The 17,431-nt window shown below is 40.7% G+C and overlaps 2 protein-coding genes across 3 annotated transcripts in view; both read left to right on the top strand.

Annotated features, from left to right (window-relative positions):
• LOC121943033 (F-BAR and double SH3 domains protein 2-like) overlaps positions 1-6,074 on the top strand; it is an 81,950-nt gene extending 75,876 nt beyond the window's left edge. For both annotated transcript variants that reach the window (XM_042486396.1, XM_042486395.1), the window contains 2 exons: positions 85-173; positions 648-6,074. In XM_042486396.1, the coding sequence (XP_042342330.1) occupies positions 85-173; positions 648-740 (182 nt within the window). In that variant the 3' untranslated portion in view covers positions 741-6,074. The remainder of the gene's footprint in view (positions 1-84; positions 174-647) is intronic.
• A 346-nt stretch (positions 6,075-6,420) lies between these two features.
• Positions 6,421-17,012, top strand: LOC121943004 (NACHT and WD repeat domain-containing protein 2). The gene is made up of 10 exons (XM_042486351.1): positions 6,421-6,582; positions 6,680-6,768; positions 8,627-8,734; positions 9,033-9,230; positions 9,642-9,780; positions 9,869-10,011; positions 11,088-11,429; positions 11,775-11,876; positions 12,576-13,254; positions 13,859-17,012. The coding sequence occupies exons 1-10, from the start codon at positions 6,501-6,503 to the stop codon at positions 17,002-17,004; spliced, it is 5,028 nt and encodes a 1,675-aa protein (XP_042342285.1). The 5' UTR covers positions 6,421-6,500; the 3' UTR covers positions 17,005-17,012.
• Positions 17,013-17,431: the final 419 nt, after the last annotated feature.

Raw genomic sequence — 17,431 nt, 5'->3', positions numbered from 1 at the left:
GGTGAATAAATTGAGAAGAGGTCATTGTGGCGTTTTACTGAGTTTTTCTGTTTTAGAAATCTCTCTCTCTCTTTTTTTCTGTAGATCAAAGCTCTGGCAAGAGTCCAGTTTCTCCAGGATTTTCTCAGCCGCTGCGATTCACCCCTGAAGGAGGCCCAAACAAACTACGACCTGTTAGTATAAAACTTTTACAAAAAATGTGTTTACAGTGTTTATGTTTTTAACATATGTTTATTTTATTCATGTTTTTGTTTTTTTGCTGTCAGTATTTTTCTTTGTCTAATGTGATAATGACCAGAATATCTGTGTACACTCCATCTTGGTGTTTAAGATATTCAAATTATCTCTATTGTCTTACATTTAATATAACAAGCAGATAAACTGATAATGAAAGTAATTGTTAGCTGCAGCCCTTTATAACACAAAGTGTTGGTTAAACTGCCTGTCATTCACAATTTTGATTTCATTTCAGAATGCTGTGTTTGTTCTTAAGGCCCTAAAAGTAGGGAACAAATACTTTTTGTGTCCCACAGCAAGAAATGAACTTTAAGCTGTTTGTCAAATTAAGAAAAGTAGGCCGTCTCCATCTCCTAACTTTGCCTTTTTTCTTAAAATCACATTTATTATGTTTTGTTTCACCGCTGCAGGTGCGCGCTGCTCCTCCTCCTCCGAAACAGCACTCCCGCCGACCGCAGGAGAAGAGCGACAAGACAGAGGAGGTGGAGATCACACTGGTGTGACAGACAGACAAGCTGGCAGGCAGTTATAGAGACAGAAAAAATAAAAACAGATGACAGACAGACACGTCTTATAGGCTGGGGAACTGAACTGCTCTGAACTGAGGTCAGCTTAAACAAAGTGAGGTGATGTAAACCGAACTGAACCACGTCCGACGCCCTCCCGGCCTCTCCACATCTTTTCTCATCCTGAAGTTGCGGAGGAGAGCAAAGAGAGGGAATGAAGGCAGAGTATCCAATTAAGTAATCTCCGTATTAGCTTCCTAATGAAGTGCAGCAGTAGCCGCCCACACGTCCCCCTCCGCCTTCCCCCGTCCTTCCATTCTTGCCTTAAAACTTTACCTCATTGGGCAGCAAACCAGAGCACACTGAAGAGGAGGAAGAGAAGGAAGAATGTCTAGAGAGGGGGGGTGTGAGGGAAAGTTAATGATGAGTTTGGCAAGTTTTCTTTTATCTTGTTACACTTACTTCAAGATATCGTCAAGTGGTTAATCTCTCTAAACAGGAGGATCATTCTGCAGTGAGAAATTTCCCTTTTTTCCGTCACTTGATAACAAATAATTATGAAACATGAAAAGTTATGGGGCCCTGAAATTGAAAACGTATAGGAGAGGGTTAAAGGACAAGTACAAAAAACGACTGAATGCATAACAATACTAGTAGTTCAAAAAATGCAAATGGATTGTAAAAAGAAATGCGCTGCATTATATATATATAATAATTTCTTATTTTCCCCAATTAACATTTGCCTCTCCTCAAACTTTTTTCCCCCCGTAAAACATGTGAGAATTAGGAAAATTGCGAGGAGGAAAGGGGACTGTGTATCTAACTCGCTTAACTGGCAACACTGGTACCTAAACACTCTGATCATCAGACTTTTCATCTAGCTGCCGAATTGAAGCGAACTATCTTCATAAATGTGCACTTCTATCTGTGATCTTCTATATAATGCACTGCATATTGCTGTAGCATCACTGGATGGAGCTAGTTAGAGCTTGCCGCTAAAGTTCAAGATTTATCGCCTCTTTTGTCCTAAAAAAAAGACAAGTGAAATGCACTTAAAGATTAAAATATTATGAAGATACAGGCATAACGCTGAAGTTTGTGAACTTCTAGTTAGCATAGTGGCCTAGCAAGTAGCTTATTGGCTTAAATCAGGTGTCCAGAAAGCGTGCTGGGCTTTGAAGTCAATTTTCATTGTGCCCAAAATATAGAATTACATTTTTACCAGGTCCATCATGTGATGCCATTCAGCCCAAAAAGACTTTTTGCTCATAGACTTACATTGTGAGACAGATCCCTGTATATAAGTGTGTCGTTCCCCCCCCCCCCCTACCCTCGTTCAAGTTAGCCAAGGGCTGAACAGGAAGTAGCTGCTCAGCTCCTGAAAGTGCGTCTGCTCTATGAGCTCAGCGATGCCTACTAAGCTTGGGGTCATTTTAGAAGTCAAAATTTTTTGATTTCATGTGCCACTAACCAACTTTCATCGAAAATGAACGGAGCCCGGCCTGTAAGGCTGTATCCACTTCTCTTAATGCATCTGTGACTAAATTGCTTTAGCCACTTTTACGAGAGTTTATTCTCTAAAACTACAGCAGTGTGCAGTGCAGTATGTAGCTGATAAACATTAGTTGCAGTAGCTGGTTATGACTAAAGTTAGCTTCAACTTGATAGTTAAAAAAAAAAGGCTTGTGCTCAATGTGTTGTTCAGGTAAGCTAGCTAGCTTAGCCACACAGTCCAGTAAAAAAATAGGGAATAGACAAATGAGTAAATGTGTGCCAAGACTAAAAAAATGAAAAACAAAATAAGCTGGTGAAAGATAAATAGTAAATATGAGTAAAATAAAATGTGTAGTTGACTTATTTGACACCTTTTACTATAATTTGAGTCTCCATTAAGAAGTAGGCCTGATTAGAGCCAGTAAGTGTTTAACTTGCCAAACGTGTCATGATTTGGATGGCAGTTGGGGTTGAAGTAAATGGACAGAGAAACTGGGTGGTGTGTGGACGCAGTGTCCCCCCTTCACCAGCCCTTCCCTCGCCATATATAGTCCTTATCATCATACGTATTCAATGTGTATTAGTACAGTACATTACTGTTGTCATAGGAATGTTATGCACAGCGTTTCATATAGACTAACTCAGCTGATTGGAATACCATGTCTGATATGTAGTGGAAGTTTTATTCTCATCTTATACTGAAAGGGCATTGTAAATACAGTATGAAGGAGAGGTGAAAGAAGAGGTGGGAAGGATGAAAGAACAAGAGAGAAAAAGGAGGCTGGATCCTCCTCTCTGCTCTTTTCTCCGCTTCTCTTCCCACCCTTCCTTTCTCTCTCTCTCTCTCTCCCTCTTTCTCTAATGTCTGTTCTGTCCATTGGCAGTCAGTGTGAATCGATGGCTATCATATACACACATACTTTATATTACGCACTCATTGCTATATCTTCTCTCATTCTGTGAGCCTCTGTGTGCTTGTATCACAGGAGGAGGCCGGTGGTGCTTTCAAAGGCACTGACGTTGTTAGTATTCACTATGTGGTGACGAAGAAAAGTTTTATTTGAGATGACAATGATCATATTTGAGGTCAGGAGTTTTTATTAATCACAGAACGGACTGTATAGAATTTACAGATCACATCTCCTCTCACATTGATTTTGTCTATTTATAGCATTGATCAGTTCACCTACAACATACAATATATCCTTTTTTACTTGCATTACACATTACATTTAAGCCAAGCAACTCCATCACATCACCAAGTGAGTGTTTTTTTTTTTAATACAACAGAGGAAACATCCATAAAAATAAATCAACCTTTTACATATCCAGTTTGATATCATCCCTCCGTTTTCCTTTAGTTAATGGAAACAAAAGAGATGTATGAATAAAAATACATCACACTAAATGGACAGAACTAGCAAATGACATTCAAATTAAGCTAAGTACAATTCTTTTGTGTTTTTTTTTACTGAAAGTAACTAAATCTTACCCCCTTAAATACCCTTCAAGCCTTTAAAACTCCTTGCCGAAAGGGCAACGTAGCACTTTTATTTATTTGTACCTTCCCTGGAAAGTAGCAGTACCTTAACATAGCATCAGAATGGATAGAAAGTTATTCTTTTCATTCTGAGTCTATGGTGAACCCTCTTTATTTCAGTGTGACTGATGTTTTTTTTTTTTTTTATTGTTATTCACCACTCTTCCAAAGAGATGGAGAGATAAATGTGGACAGTGTAATTTGATGTTTTTTATAAACACTTATGAAGCAAAATCAAAAAACATGACTTAAGTAAGTGATGTTTTGAATGAAAATTTGAAGACAATGCAGTCTTATGACATGGGCCTGGCCTGTTTGCATGTGTGACTGTTTAAAGGAGAGACGATCAGATGTAAAAGATGTGTCCCAGTTCCTTCCTCCATATTTATTCTGACCATGCAGTTGTTTCCAGCTGTGAGGAGCTCCTTTATCTTATTTGTTACTTTTACGAGCAATATTGTCCATCAGCACAACACTCGACGGTTAGACAAATTCAAAATCTTTGAGGGTACTTTGCTTTGAAATGTACGCAGTATGAAGGCTCTATGAAATCAAACAACAAAAATGAAAGTATTCATCGTATTCATCAATGTTGCTTTCTCTTTGTGAAGAACATAATACATCATGCTCCAAAGCTGCAGTATCATTTCCTGTGGGTACGCCACTGTTAAGTTTCTTAATTTCTTGTAAGAGCAAAAAGAAGAGCAAACATTTCTAGAAAGTGCATACTGTTTATGTTGGTGAAGATTCTCAGTCAGCCTGGTGAGGGTAATTTTAAGAGCTATATTGTAGGCAACTGGACTTCTTGAAGGTGTTTCACCTTTCATCCGAGATGCTTCTGTTTTACCAGACTAATCGGGAGTTGCCTGTAAACTTTGTATGGGTGTGAACACTTATAGAGAGGTCACGTGTGAGCTCTCAGTTTCAGACACATTTGGGTTACGTGTTTGTTATTGACCGTTTTGAGGAAAAACACCTGCACACTACTCTCTGTGCCAAACAAGCTTAATGAAGACAGCGTTGTGATCCTACTTGGATTTTTTTCAGCAGAAAAAAAAGAACCTGACAAAAATTAAAAGATTTTTTTTTGACCTGATTAAGATCCGAGTAGGATTGAAACGTTGGCTTCACTAAACTTGTGTGGCATGGAGTCAGTGTGCTGTATGGTGTTTTTTGATATGCACCTACGTAATGTGTATATAATTGCTCTCTTTCATCTTGTTAACCAATCTAGCCATCATTTTAGGGTTAGATGGATCCAGGTGTGAATGGGCGTTAGGCTGTCTGGGGTGGATTATAAGTGGGTGCAAGCGATGGTGCCATGGATCCATCAAACTCTAAAGACCCACATGTGATCCTAACGAGTCTGAAACTAAGAGCTTAAGAGACCTCAACAACTCTGTGGTTGTGGTCTGAGGTTTCACACCTACACAGGGTTTAAAGCCAGTTGATCAGAACTGAAGAGGCCTTTCACATGAGAGGTTAAATGTCTTCAAAATACCTCAGTGTGTACAACATAGCTCTCAGAATTACATAGTGTTTAGCATGAATATGCAGTTTGGAGTCGGGGCACAGCTTCAAACCTTTTGTAAGCAGGAAACAATCTGGTCTGGACTCAAATTCATTGATTTCCTCTTTGATAAAGGTGAGTCATGTCAGACTGAGAAAAGTAATGCAAGAATTAAAGACAGTACTAAAAAATACATATGTTTTTTGCATCAGCTTTTAGAGGCAACATTTTGTGAAGCATCCACACTGAACAAAGTGAGACATACTGGAGGCAGTTGCAGTTTCAGATCCAAACCTCTGCTCCCCTGCCATTGTAGGAGCTGGAATCGACTTGTGACAGTATGTTTAAAGCGACTCGAGCGGCAGCAGCCTCTCCCTCGTCTCTCTGAGCTCTCATTTAAAATGGTTTTTCAAACTTGTCTTGAAGTTTATGGTTTCCAGCAGAACTTCCCACCATAAATGCTCAATCAGTCTTCATATCAAATATAAATTGTATGACTTTTTGTTGCCAGCTGCCACTTTGATCAGGATCATTTTCCCTTTTTTACAGTCCCTCTGGTCCGCTACAGTGTTGAATTATTTGGAATGAGCCTGTTTTCGGTTTTTATGTATTATATAATTCTTTTATTTTTCATCCTTCAATTTGGAGCAGCTTCACAGCTGCTGTTATTAATGATGTGTTGGAACAACTGGCCTTCTCTCTTTTCACGGACTGTTGCCATGGTGACATAATGAGAACAGGTGCAAAAGTCCTTCTGCATATTATTATTATTGGCTGTACAAAAAAAAACAAAGTTTGTATTTATTGTGTACAAATGTTAATTAATAAAAAATATTGAAAAGTTAATCCTGTGTTATTCTGTTTTTTTTTTTGTTGTGTTCATTGTGTGTGTTTTTGTTGATCTGTGTGTGTGTGTGTGTGTGTGTGTTTGTTTGCTTTCATGTCCAATGGTAAGTATTAATGCTCCTCCTCTGCATATTTGAATATGTACACAACAGAGTTGTGTTGCTTTACAGACGTTCCAGTCTCTGGAAGTGGGTGTGATCGTGATAACACACTCTATAAACAGCCAAGGTCTGAGTTTCCAGAGTGGAACAGGAGTGAAAAGAGAAACAACAGTTCAAAGCAGCAACTGAACTTTTTGTTTGGGTCATTAAATATGTACATGCCAAAATTTTTCTTCCCTTGTTTTCCCTTATTTTAGCAGTTTGGCATGTGCTCCAGAGGAAGTCAAATGGATTGGACTCCTTCAGATTCCACCTGTGTGAAACTCTATCTGTGCTCCAACCCAGAGGGTATGTAGAAACCAGACGATGCGAGTTTTTGTTCTTTGTCCATGTTTTTTGAGTTGTTTTATATATAGATGTGTACGTTGTTTGTGCTTCTGTATAGATAGCGTGGTGGAGCGCAGAGCTCTGAGGGAAAGTGTGTTCCCAAAACTTAGAGAGCACTGTAGACACACACTGGGACTGGATGTCAGGGTGAGTACACGCTTCTCGTTTTAAATCTGCAGAGAAAACACATCGCTGATAACTGTATGTGTGTGTCCTGTGTATTGGAGAGGAAAAGGTACTACTTTTTTCTTTTATTGAAAGTTTTACACCCTTTCCTTCCTTTAAGCACCACTTAACACGGTAACACCTACTGTAATGCATTGTTAATGGCTTTTAGAGACAGGAGGAGCACTCAGCTGTGGTCCACTGGAGGGAACAACTTACATTTTATTTGCTTCAATTTCACTGGCTTCCGCACAATAAAAGAGTCATAAAAATTAAGATAAAACAATGAAATTATTCATAAAGAGGTCCCTGAATATCTGTCCAACTAATTTAATTGCTTCAAAGACAATCGCAGTCACCATCAGTACCTCTGAAACTGATTGAAGCAGAGAGAAATTTAAGGTGGCAAATTGTCTCTTAGAATAGAGATATTGCACCAACTAACACAGGGTTGTCTTTTTATGGGCTTTTTTTTTTTTTTAAACTATGCATGTAATTATATGAATATTATATTTGCACCTGTTGGTCTTTCCAGACATGACGTCTATCTGTGACAAAAGTTACATATATACAGTTGTTTCTGTTTATAGTGATGCATCCCGGTGGTGTTTTTATCTCTTTTTGAAATGTGCATCTTTTTTTCCCCAATAGGAATAAAATAAAAGGATCAAAAGTTGATGTTTTTATTACCTCAACTTGATTTCTTATTTTTTTACATTCATGTGTTTGTTTTGTTCATAAATGTTGAATATGATAGAGGCTGCTGATGCTATCAGAGGAGAAGGTCATGAGTTAAAGGAATACTTCACCCACAAAATGACCATTTATATAACAATAAGTCAAGTCATGTTCCCTTTAATTTGCAAACTTTCAGTTCAATTTTAAATAGTAATGTTTTAACAAAAAAACAAGTGTTTGGGAAGTACCGAGAACACAACTAGATAAATAACACTTGGATTATGCTGCACAAGTTGTATAAGAGTTTGTAAATGGATGGTTTTATATAGTTTAGCTGATAATAAACGTAGTCCTCAGTTAACCCGTCCGTCAATATATTCACTGTTTTCCATTGAGGCATGCAAGAAAAACATTGTTTTCTTCTCAAATTCAAGGTAACACTGATTAAAAATTGGTCACTTTGTGGACGAAGTATTCCTTTTAAGTTACTGTTCTGTCTGACGGTAAAAAAAAAAAAAAACCCAAACAAAAAAAATCCATTTGTGATATGTATTCAGATTAATCTGAAAAGCTGCAGCCAGAAAAATAATTTACTGTCTGCCGAGGAATAATTGACTAATTGTTTCACTACAATTACAGAGAGATTGAAGCCTCTCCAAGACTTTTCTATGTAACATCGCTCACAGCCAACAGTGGAATACAAAAGCAAAATTATTGGTAGCTTCCAGTTGTGTTTGTGTGTGTGTGTTTGTTTGTGTCCCCTTTCTTCTTTCACATTATCCCCCTGTGGCCATTCCTTTCAAAGTGCAGTCAATTTTACCCAACTTTGCCTAATTCAATTTAACTCAGAAAGAGGATGAGCAGCTGTAATGCGACTTTGCATAGTGAGTGTCAGTGTGTATGAAATCACCTCAGGGCAGTTCAAACAGCACATTGTGCCATCTCTTTTCAGCAGCATGTGTAATTAGAGATGTAGAATAGACATAGAATATCATATGTTTCTGAGCAGCACCTGCCCGATTGTTGCTGCACCGCACTGCAAGCTTTTCATAAACTCATTATCAATCATCTCTCTCGTCTAGATTGTTTTAACCATTATGTTGTGTGTGTGTGTGTGTGTGTGTGTGTGTGTGTGTGTGTGTGTGTGTGTGTGTGTGTGTAGGTGATAGACCCATTTGAGTCCAGTGATCCCAGTCGTTGGCCAGATGAAAACACGAGACAGCAGCTGATTACAGAATGCAGAAAGAGCTCCGCAGGACCTTTTTTACTGGTAAATAACGTAGTCATGCATATAAAGTGGTACAGCACACCACAGCCTAAGCAGGAGCAATACAATCTTAAAAATAAAAAAGAAGATTCAATTAAATCATAGTTTAAGTAATACAGAGTGACCAGCACAGTTGCACTTTAACCACACACTATTGTGTACTTTAACTATCAGCTGCTGTTGAATCAGTCCCTGCTGAGCTTTATAAATCTATAAACAACCATAAAATTGAGAACTAAAAAGGAGTGAACGATGCATCCCCTGCTGCTGTTCCCTCTGCACCCACATGGCGGTGTTACAGGCCTTGGTAGGACATCAGTATGGTGCAGCCAGTTTACCCGCCCAGGTGGAGGTGTCAGAGTACCAGCTGCTGCTGCAGGAGAGCCAGCGAGCGGGTGTCAGCACCGAGGAGCTGGAGAGAGTGTACCAGAGGGATGAGAACACCATCCCTCCCTCCTACTGCCTGAGACCTCCACACACACACACCTGCTGTCCTCAGGTGATCACACTGAAGCTCAGAAATAATTCATCTGTTGTCTTAATTTAGATTAAATTATAATTAAGATTCTTTTGTTGAGCAAATGGGAGTAGGTTTTGTCCAAATGAAGCTGCTTATGATTGGTGTGAATATGAATGAAAGAAGAAGAAGCAGTCATTAAAATGTTTCTGAAATATAAACACACACACAAATAGTATTATTTTTTGATTGAAACTAACTTAAGCATGAAGAAATATAAGTTAATCCTCTTAATAGTTAGTACTCCTGTGGTCATCATGTGTTGAGTCTATATGCCAAATATTCTTGCATTTCTATGGTATATGTCAAATTTTAGATATAATTTAAGTAATAAGTAATAATAATTTCTTTTTTCACAAGTGTTACGCTGTGATTTTCCTGTTTGTTGTTCAGCAGGCAGAGGTTAAGGAGGACAAGGAGATGGCTATAGAGTCTAAAGAAGATCTGAGGAAGGTGTTTCAGTCTGCTGTGAGTCTGTGTGTCCACAACGGCCTCATGTGCCCAGAGAGAGCTCAGAGCTACTACAGATCAGGTGAGATGCGCTATACTGTAAGTCCTTGTGTGTGTGTAATATAGTATAATTGAAGTATAATTTATTATATTCTTTCCTTTTCTTCCAGCCCTCGATGCAGATTTGCGATTTGCTCTGGACAGCTGTCCTGATAAAGGCGCCATCAGACGCTGTCTGATTTACATCCACAGAGTCCTCAACGCAAAAAGCACTAGAGAGAAAATGAAGTCACAACCTGTGCCACAGTCAGAGGTAAGAGTCATCTGTCACCTTTTCACTGGAAGAGCACTCCACTTTCTCTCACACACATCATAGTGCGAATCATAGACAAAAGTACATTTTTTCATTTTCATATTATTTTTACCATTGATTTCTTAATTTTGGAAGGAAAACATGCTTCTTATAGTTGATCTGAACGTGTGGCCTTTCAGAAACCAAGTTTTTAGTTTTGTTTTCACAGAAGGAGCAAGTCTGATTAAAAGACTGATTAAAATTACGAGCAGTTTATGAATGGTTGGAAAACTGGTCTACCGGGCACAGGCACAGGGGTCTAAAGTGTCAGGGGGTCCCGCTGGCCTTCACTTGCAAAATGTCAGTCAAATAACATGTACTGACCATGAAGAGATTCAAAATGACCAGAACAAGATGCAAAAAGACTAAAAAGAGACTCAAAGGAAGTGCAAAGAGAAAAAATAACTATGAAATAACTACAAAGGGGGACAAAATAATTACAAAAAGACTCAAACTATCAAAAAGTACACATTACTTCAAAAAGACACAAGATTACCTCAGGGACCCATACAGCTTTAAAAAGACACAGGGGGCCTTTGCATATCTGTGCCCAGGGGCGTATAGTCTCATAATCCGTCCATGAGTTTACGTGAAACATTAGTTAATTTTCGCTTATAAATCACTTCTGTAAACTACCATAAACATCCAAGACATAAAGAATTTTGATTCAAGTAAAGGTGAAATCACAAGCATGACTCGAGGCATGCCTCCATTCACATGGAACATTTGCAAAACAAGTCCTTTCTAATGCTTTAATTTAAGTTCTGTATTAGTTCCTGACAAAGAAACACTATGTGTGTTTACAAAAGCACAGAGATGCGGTTGCAATATCTCTCGTGTGTAGGTTTTCTAAATGATGGTTCATGCCTCCTGTCAGGTTGTCATTGTAAATGTGAATTAGTTCTCCACTGTCTCATCTACTGTGTGTGTATTATATCAGAGATAGCTCAGAATGAAATAGAGATGGAAGTTGTATCAAAAATTGACACAGAAAGTAATTCAAAGTCTCTTTTTTCTCCTCTATCCTGTACTTTTAGGCTGCTACATTCGACCTCAGCACAACGCCCTCCGATGCACAATTGCTCTCAGAGCTTTGTGACACCTTCCTCCCAGCTCTCATCACATCCTCCCACCTTCTAGTCTACGCCACCACCACAGAGTGTGACTGCCGCCATGGTTACACAACAGCCAAGAGGCGGGGCTATGTCGAGGCTCTGTGCCAGCAGGTGTACTCGAAACTTGTGGGGATGATTGACAGGTTGAGCATCTCAGAAAGCTCTCAGCTTGGTAATGCTTTGGCCAGAGAGCAGGCCGAGCAGGATGAACTGTGTGACATCCTGTCCACATTTTATGACGTCAGACGGCCAGAGGAGCAAAAGGTCAGGATAAAGGTGTTTTTCTGGATGGTTTCTAAACACAAAAAACATTGCCTTAAAATGTTTAACTTTTAAGTCTTTTATTTTTTTCATTTTTCTAATGCTCATATTGTCATTTTTTTTTCTAAACTGACAGAATGACAGATTAAGAACTGAGGAAGATTGACAACAGTCTGTTGAGTGGCACACATTTATTAATGCATAATTTAGTGGCTTTGGTTTTTATCGATTTAAGGTCACATTGTGCATATTTTCTGATCTATCCGTCTTTATTCAGACATTCTGACAGAGTCAAACATTTCAGGTGCAACACTGCATCACTACAGTTATTCTTTCCATTCACTGTAGGTCAGAGCCTATGTGGAGCAGAGGGAACAACAGAGCCCACTAGTGGTGACCGGAGGACCCTGCACCGGGAAGACTGTTCTGCTGGCACACTGTGCTCAGCAGGTAAGTGGACTGAAGTTACAGTGAATCTCACATTTCAAGTCCCTCCACCCAAAACCCATTTCAAATATAAATAGTAAACTACATGCTATAAACAGATAGGGCTGGAAGTTAGTATTCGCACTTCAGTAGGATGATCACACTAATTTTCCTCTTCAATTTTTCTTTTTATCATAAAATGTCATCCTTCTATTTGCATATTAAATAGATCTTTTTAGCTTGACACACTTAATCTGTGGAAATTATTAGTTATTAATAAATTACTTAGGTATGCGGCCAATTTAATTAAAGTGTTTTTTTAAAAGCAAAAAAGCCTGAATTTAATTGTTTCTAGCCCCTCAAATATGAATGATTTCTGAATCATGTAGTTAGGTTTTAGACTTAGGAAAAACAAAACAAAAAAAAGACATTTGAACACATCTCATTCAGTCCTGGAAAATGGTGACAGACGTTTTTCTTTATTCTTTATAGACCAAATAATTTATCGATTCATTGATTCATCAAGTTTGGGTTTGCTTCTTTCTTTAGTCTGCCTATATCTTCAGGTTTTTTTTTTATCAGTTGTATGAAAGCTTGCTTTTTGGTCTTTAATCTTGCTTGATGTTTTGCAATTGAGTCCTCTCTAATTTTGTGAAATGTGACATACATTGTGAGACATGATATGGAAACATGGTCTTGATGACATATTTTGTCTCTCCACAGATAAAGTCTTGGCTGACGGACTGTGATCCTGTGGTGATCACTTATTTTTGCAGCCTGTCAATCAACCTGTCCCCGAGACACTTTTTGTCGAACCTGTGTTATCAAATTGCCGGTAGATATCACAGCGCATCTTCTTCTGACCAGAATCCCAGTGACCTGGAAGACCCCCACTGTATCACAAACCCCAGAGTCTGCAATTCCAACTGTAACCTGACGTCTAACATTTGTCTGTCTGAGCTCAAAGAGCATCTCTCATCCCTCCTCTCTGTTATGCCCTCTAACAAACAACCTCTAGTTCTCCTCCTCGATGGCCTGGATCACATCGAAAACAACATTAGACTTCACATTATAGAGAGCTTCCCGTCCCCGCTTCCTCCCAGCGTCAAACTCATCCTCACAGTCTCCTCGAACCGAACACAAATCCTGCAAGCCATCAGCCCACAAAGAAGTCCACCTCAGTGTGTATCAGAAAGCAGTGAGAATCAGTCAGGATATGTGTGTGTTCAGCTGGGATTGGTGGACAGGAAACAATGTGTGAAGTTGTTGGCATCACTGCTGAGCAGTTCAGGACGAAGGGTGACATCAGGACAGCAGGTGCTGGTGAACCAGGCGCTGACTTCCTGTTGTCTGCCTCTATATGCTCGACTCCTGCACCTCCACACCTCGCTGTGGCACTCTGGTACGACTAATACAGGAGACAAATGATTCTTAAAGGGTGGAAAATATTCTGTGCTTTTCTTTTCATCAGCAAATCCCATGAAAAGACCAAAACCAACAACGCATTTGTCTGTCTCTAAATACTATACACCATTCATGTGTTGCCCAGCCCCAAACCTTATCTTTCCTCCGCAGTTATTAATCTTTAAAAATGGGTCACAAATGTATGGCTTCATTTAAAATTTAAATTTAAAGCTAAATTATTTCCTAAAAGTAGTAAAACCTAGAAGTTAATACTACGGTTTTGGGGGACTATTTTCTGCCATGGATTTTGTGTGCTCATGCAGAAAATCCTACTACAAGTTTTTTTTTTTCTTTGTGTTTTTTTTTTGTTTGTTTTTTACACATTTTTAATAACGTTTATGCATAAAAACAAAATTAGGCAACAGTTGCATTCACTACATTCTCACATGTATTAAAAAAGGAGTGGAAGAATTAAGAAATCAAATTTTCTAAATCACTGTATTTAAAAAAAACATGGTGAAATAACTTCTTGATTTTTTAATGTCAACGGAGTTCAAACATGCTGATACATTTATCTCCTTTTGTCTTTCTCTCATCATCAGATTCAGATGTGATAGAGTCGTCTCTCCCTGATGGCGTCCATTCATCCATTTCTGCACTGCTCAATCACCTCGAGCAAAAACACGGCTCCTCTTTCGTTGCTCGTACTATGTCCTACCTCACCCTCTCCAGGACCGGGCTCACTGAGGCCGAGCTCGCGGATCTGCTGTCCAGTGATGATGAAGTGTTGGCTGAGTATGACAGCTCGTCCTTCAATTTAAGGGTCCCGCAAATCGATGTGGAGAGACTTCTGTTGGACTTGAGGAGGTTTCTCATCAGGAGGACAGTTGCAGGGTCACATGTTTTGTTCTGGGTGAGCAGGCATTTTAAACTAGTGGTGGCTAAGAGGTACTTAGCCAACGGTAAGGTGAGGGGGAGTATTCATTTGTCAATGGTGGACTATTTCAGCAGTCAATGGGCTGGCGGAGGTGCAAAACCACTTCTTGTAAAGCAGAAATCTGGACCAAACAAGGACATCGCCCAAAAAGAAGTATACATAGATAGGCAGCCATCCAGCCAGCCTTTTGTCTTCACCTCTTCTTCCAAAAAGGTTGCCCGAGTAAACTTGAGAAAGGTCTTAGAATTGCCGCATCACTTGCAAGAAAGCGACAAATGTGGAGAGCTGGAGCATGGGCTGTTAATGTCTGTGAGGTTTCACCAGGCTATGGTTCAAGAGGGACTCCTCGGAGATCTGGTGGCTCTGTTGGCAAGTGAAGAAAGGTTATCCAACTTGAGTTTGTCAAGAGAAAGAGCACTCCTAGCGAGCATATTGAAGACTTATGCTTGCTTACTGCAGAGCTCACCCCTACAGCTGCACACAGTGATGGAGACAAGCCTCCTTCCTTATCTGGAGGTCTTTACTGCACTTGAGGGTTATGTCAGAGAGATCAGACAGGAGAGGATGAACAGAGGAAGAGGATTAGGAGTAGAGCTTTGCCCTGCTCCTTCCTCTGTTCCCTCCATTCAGTGTTTAAAGTGTGATGCCAAAACTAAAGATGTCTCTGTTATAGAAGCAGCTGCGGCAGAGTGTGGGGTTGTAGAAGAGATCATGGATGACGGCACGGCTTGGATTTGGAAAAGCTCCGGGTGTGATGTCGTCAAACTATCATTGAGCTGCGAGCAGAAGGAGCTGAAGTTTGTAGGAGTGAAGAGCAGCGGTCAATTCATGCTACTTTCCACACAATGCAACAAGCTTTTCTTGTGGGAAGTGACGGGCCAAGAGATGTTTTTGCAGGTTGAGGACCCTTTGTCGGCGAGCAAAGTCGAAGGGTTTGTTGCATGTCAGAAAAAGATATTCTTGTGGTGGAAGGATGAGTGTCATGTGAGTGTGTTTGACGTCTCCAGTGAGACCTTGACTCATCTTCAGTGTCAAAGCTGCGTGACCTGTTTGGTTTGCTCCTTGAACAGCTTTTACATGTACTGTGGACAGGAGGAAGGCACAGTGTCCATATTTGACACCGGCACCGGCAGCCTTCTCAGCACCTGTTCAAACTCAAACAATAAAGCGGTTGTATCAATAATCCTGCGTGAAGATAAGTGGGAAATGGCATGTGTTGACAGGACAGGGAGCGTAACTGTTTGGGATGTGGCGGCCAAAAGAAACTCACCCAGACTTCTCACAGAAAGCTTTACTGGGGATGAATCTAATACCATCCTCAATATAGATTACTCACATGAAATCAACACTTTCCTGTTGTGTCAGTCTCACCAGGTTGCACTGTGGGACACGTGTGACTGGGAGTTGTGGGACCACTTCTTGGCTCCGCAGGGGAGGGCTTTTACTCAAGCTGTGCTCTCCCTGGATGGTCACCTTATCTTGGCTTTGTTAGACACCTGTCCCCTTGTCTTGGTGTGGCGGGTCAGCACAGGGGAGTGCGTTCTCTCTTTAGAAACAAACAAACAGCCTCGAACACTCCTCAAAACGGCCTCAGATGTCGTTTGTGTCACTCATGACGGCTGCCTGACAGTTTGGGACTCTGGGATGATAGATGCTGCAGGTACAGCTCCAAAAATGGGGTGTGGAGTGACAGGAGTGGTAGTTGAAAGCACAGGAGAGTGTTTCTACACACGTGATGGCTCAGAGACTGTGTGGAAATGGAGATTAGAAACAGGACTCCCACATGCTATCTTCCTACACGACGGTCCCGTAGGTGAACTGCGCATATCCCCGGATAACATCCACCTTGTGACACTCTCAGCAGGGGAAATATACGTTTGGCAGACAGAAACAGGTCAGAATATCCTGCGAATCAGAGGCAGCAGAGCCACAAACATCCTGATCACCCCTAACAGTAACTTCGGGGTGAGTATTTCTGACCGAGGGTTGTCTCGGGTTTGGAGGCTGGCAAATGGGAGCATTGTGTGCAGCATAAACCCATACCTATCTGATGCCCAGGTGTCGCCTGAGAGCACTTTCCTTGTCGGCCTTCGTCGTGGAGACCTGTTAGCTGCCAGTCTGTGGTCGGGCTCGATCAGTAAGCGTTTCTCCTGCGTGGAAAGCTCGGAGCATGTTGTTGCTTTCCACATGCTGTCAGAACACCCAGACTTTGTGGTGGTGATGACCACCTCAGGAGCGGTGTACACCTGGAAAGTGGCGGAGGAGACGCTATGTAGGCACTTCCAGCTGCCTCATACGTTTCACTGTCAGCCACAAGTTTTCCAAATGTCCTCTGATGGGAGCTTTGCCCTGCTGTCCACTGATAATGAAGCCATCAACCTCTTGGACTTAACCCAGGTCAGACTGTGCTCATTCAAGGCTGAGGGTCCTGTCATTCAAGCTTGTTTAGATAAAACTGGATGCTACGCTGCATACATATCCCGTCCTGCCACCAGCCTGGAGAAAACCTGCGTCTGTTATCTGCACGCGAGGCCAGTTCTGACAGTTTTACGACTCTCAGACGGGGAAAGAATAGGAAGTGTGTGTCTGGCTAAGAATCCATTGACTCTGGCTGTGTGTGAGCAGCAGTGTGTGTTTGTGGGCTTTGAGGACGGGTCGGTAGGTGTGTATTCAATTTTAGATGTCAAGATCTATGAGGAGGAGTCAGTCAGGTGCAGAAAGAGTTTGAATGGTCGGTTGAAGCAATGCCCCTTTGATAGAGTGCCATTGAGCTGGTTACCACTAGCAACCGCCAATATAACATGGCCTTAAAGTTGGGATAAGCAGGGTTTTTTTGGCTCCATTAGGCAAATATTCCATGTCAGCATATTGTAATTAAAGTGGTCTGAGTATTAGATTTCTGCACCTCCTCTTAGCTCTGTTCTTTGGCTTTAGAAGATCTAAGTCGTGACAGGAGACTTTGGCCAATTGCAGGTTATTTAAGAGAGACAGTGCTCCTATTGGCTTTTGCAGATGCTTATGCATGTCCCTTTCAAGCTGCCAGGAACAGCACCAGGGTTTGAAGCCAATTTTAGTAGCCAAAAGGGAAATTACACCATCAGGTTGTCACATGTTGCCTTGAGTTAAAAATATTTTTCATTGTGCTGTGAACTAGGGCGAAAAGTGTTATGTGTGTTATCTTGCGAAAAAAAAGATTCTTATCTCTGACTGGAATGTAATGATGACACATCTGAGGCAC

Source organism: Plectropomus leopardus, chromosome 5, assembly GCF_008729295.1.
Source record: "Plectropomus leopardus isolate mb chromosome 5, YSFRI_Pleo_2.0, whole genome shotgun sequence".
NCBI classification, from domain to species: domain Eukaryota; kingdom Metazoa; phylum Chordata; class Actinopteri; order Perciformes; family Serranidae; genus Plectropomus; species Plectropomus leopardus.
This window is presented reverse-complemented; position numbering and strand designations above follow the sequence as displayed.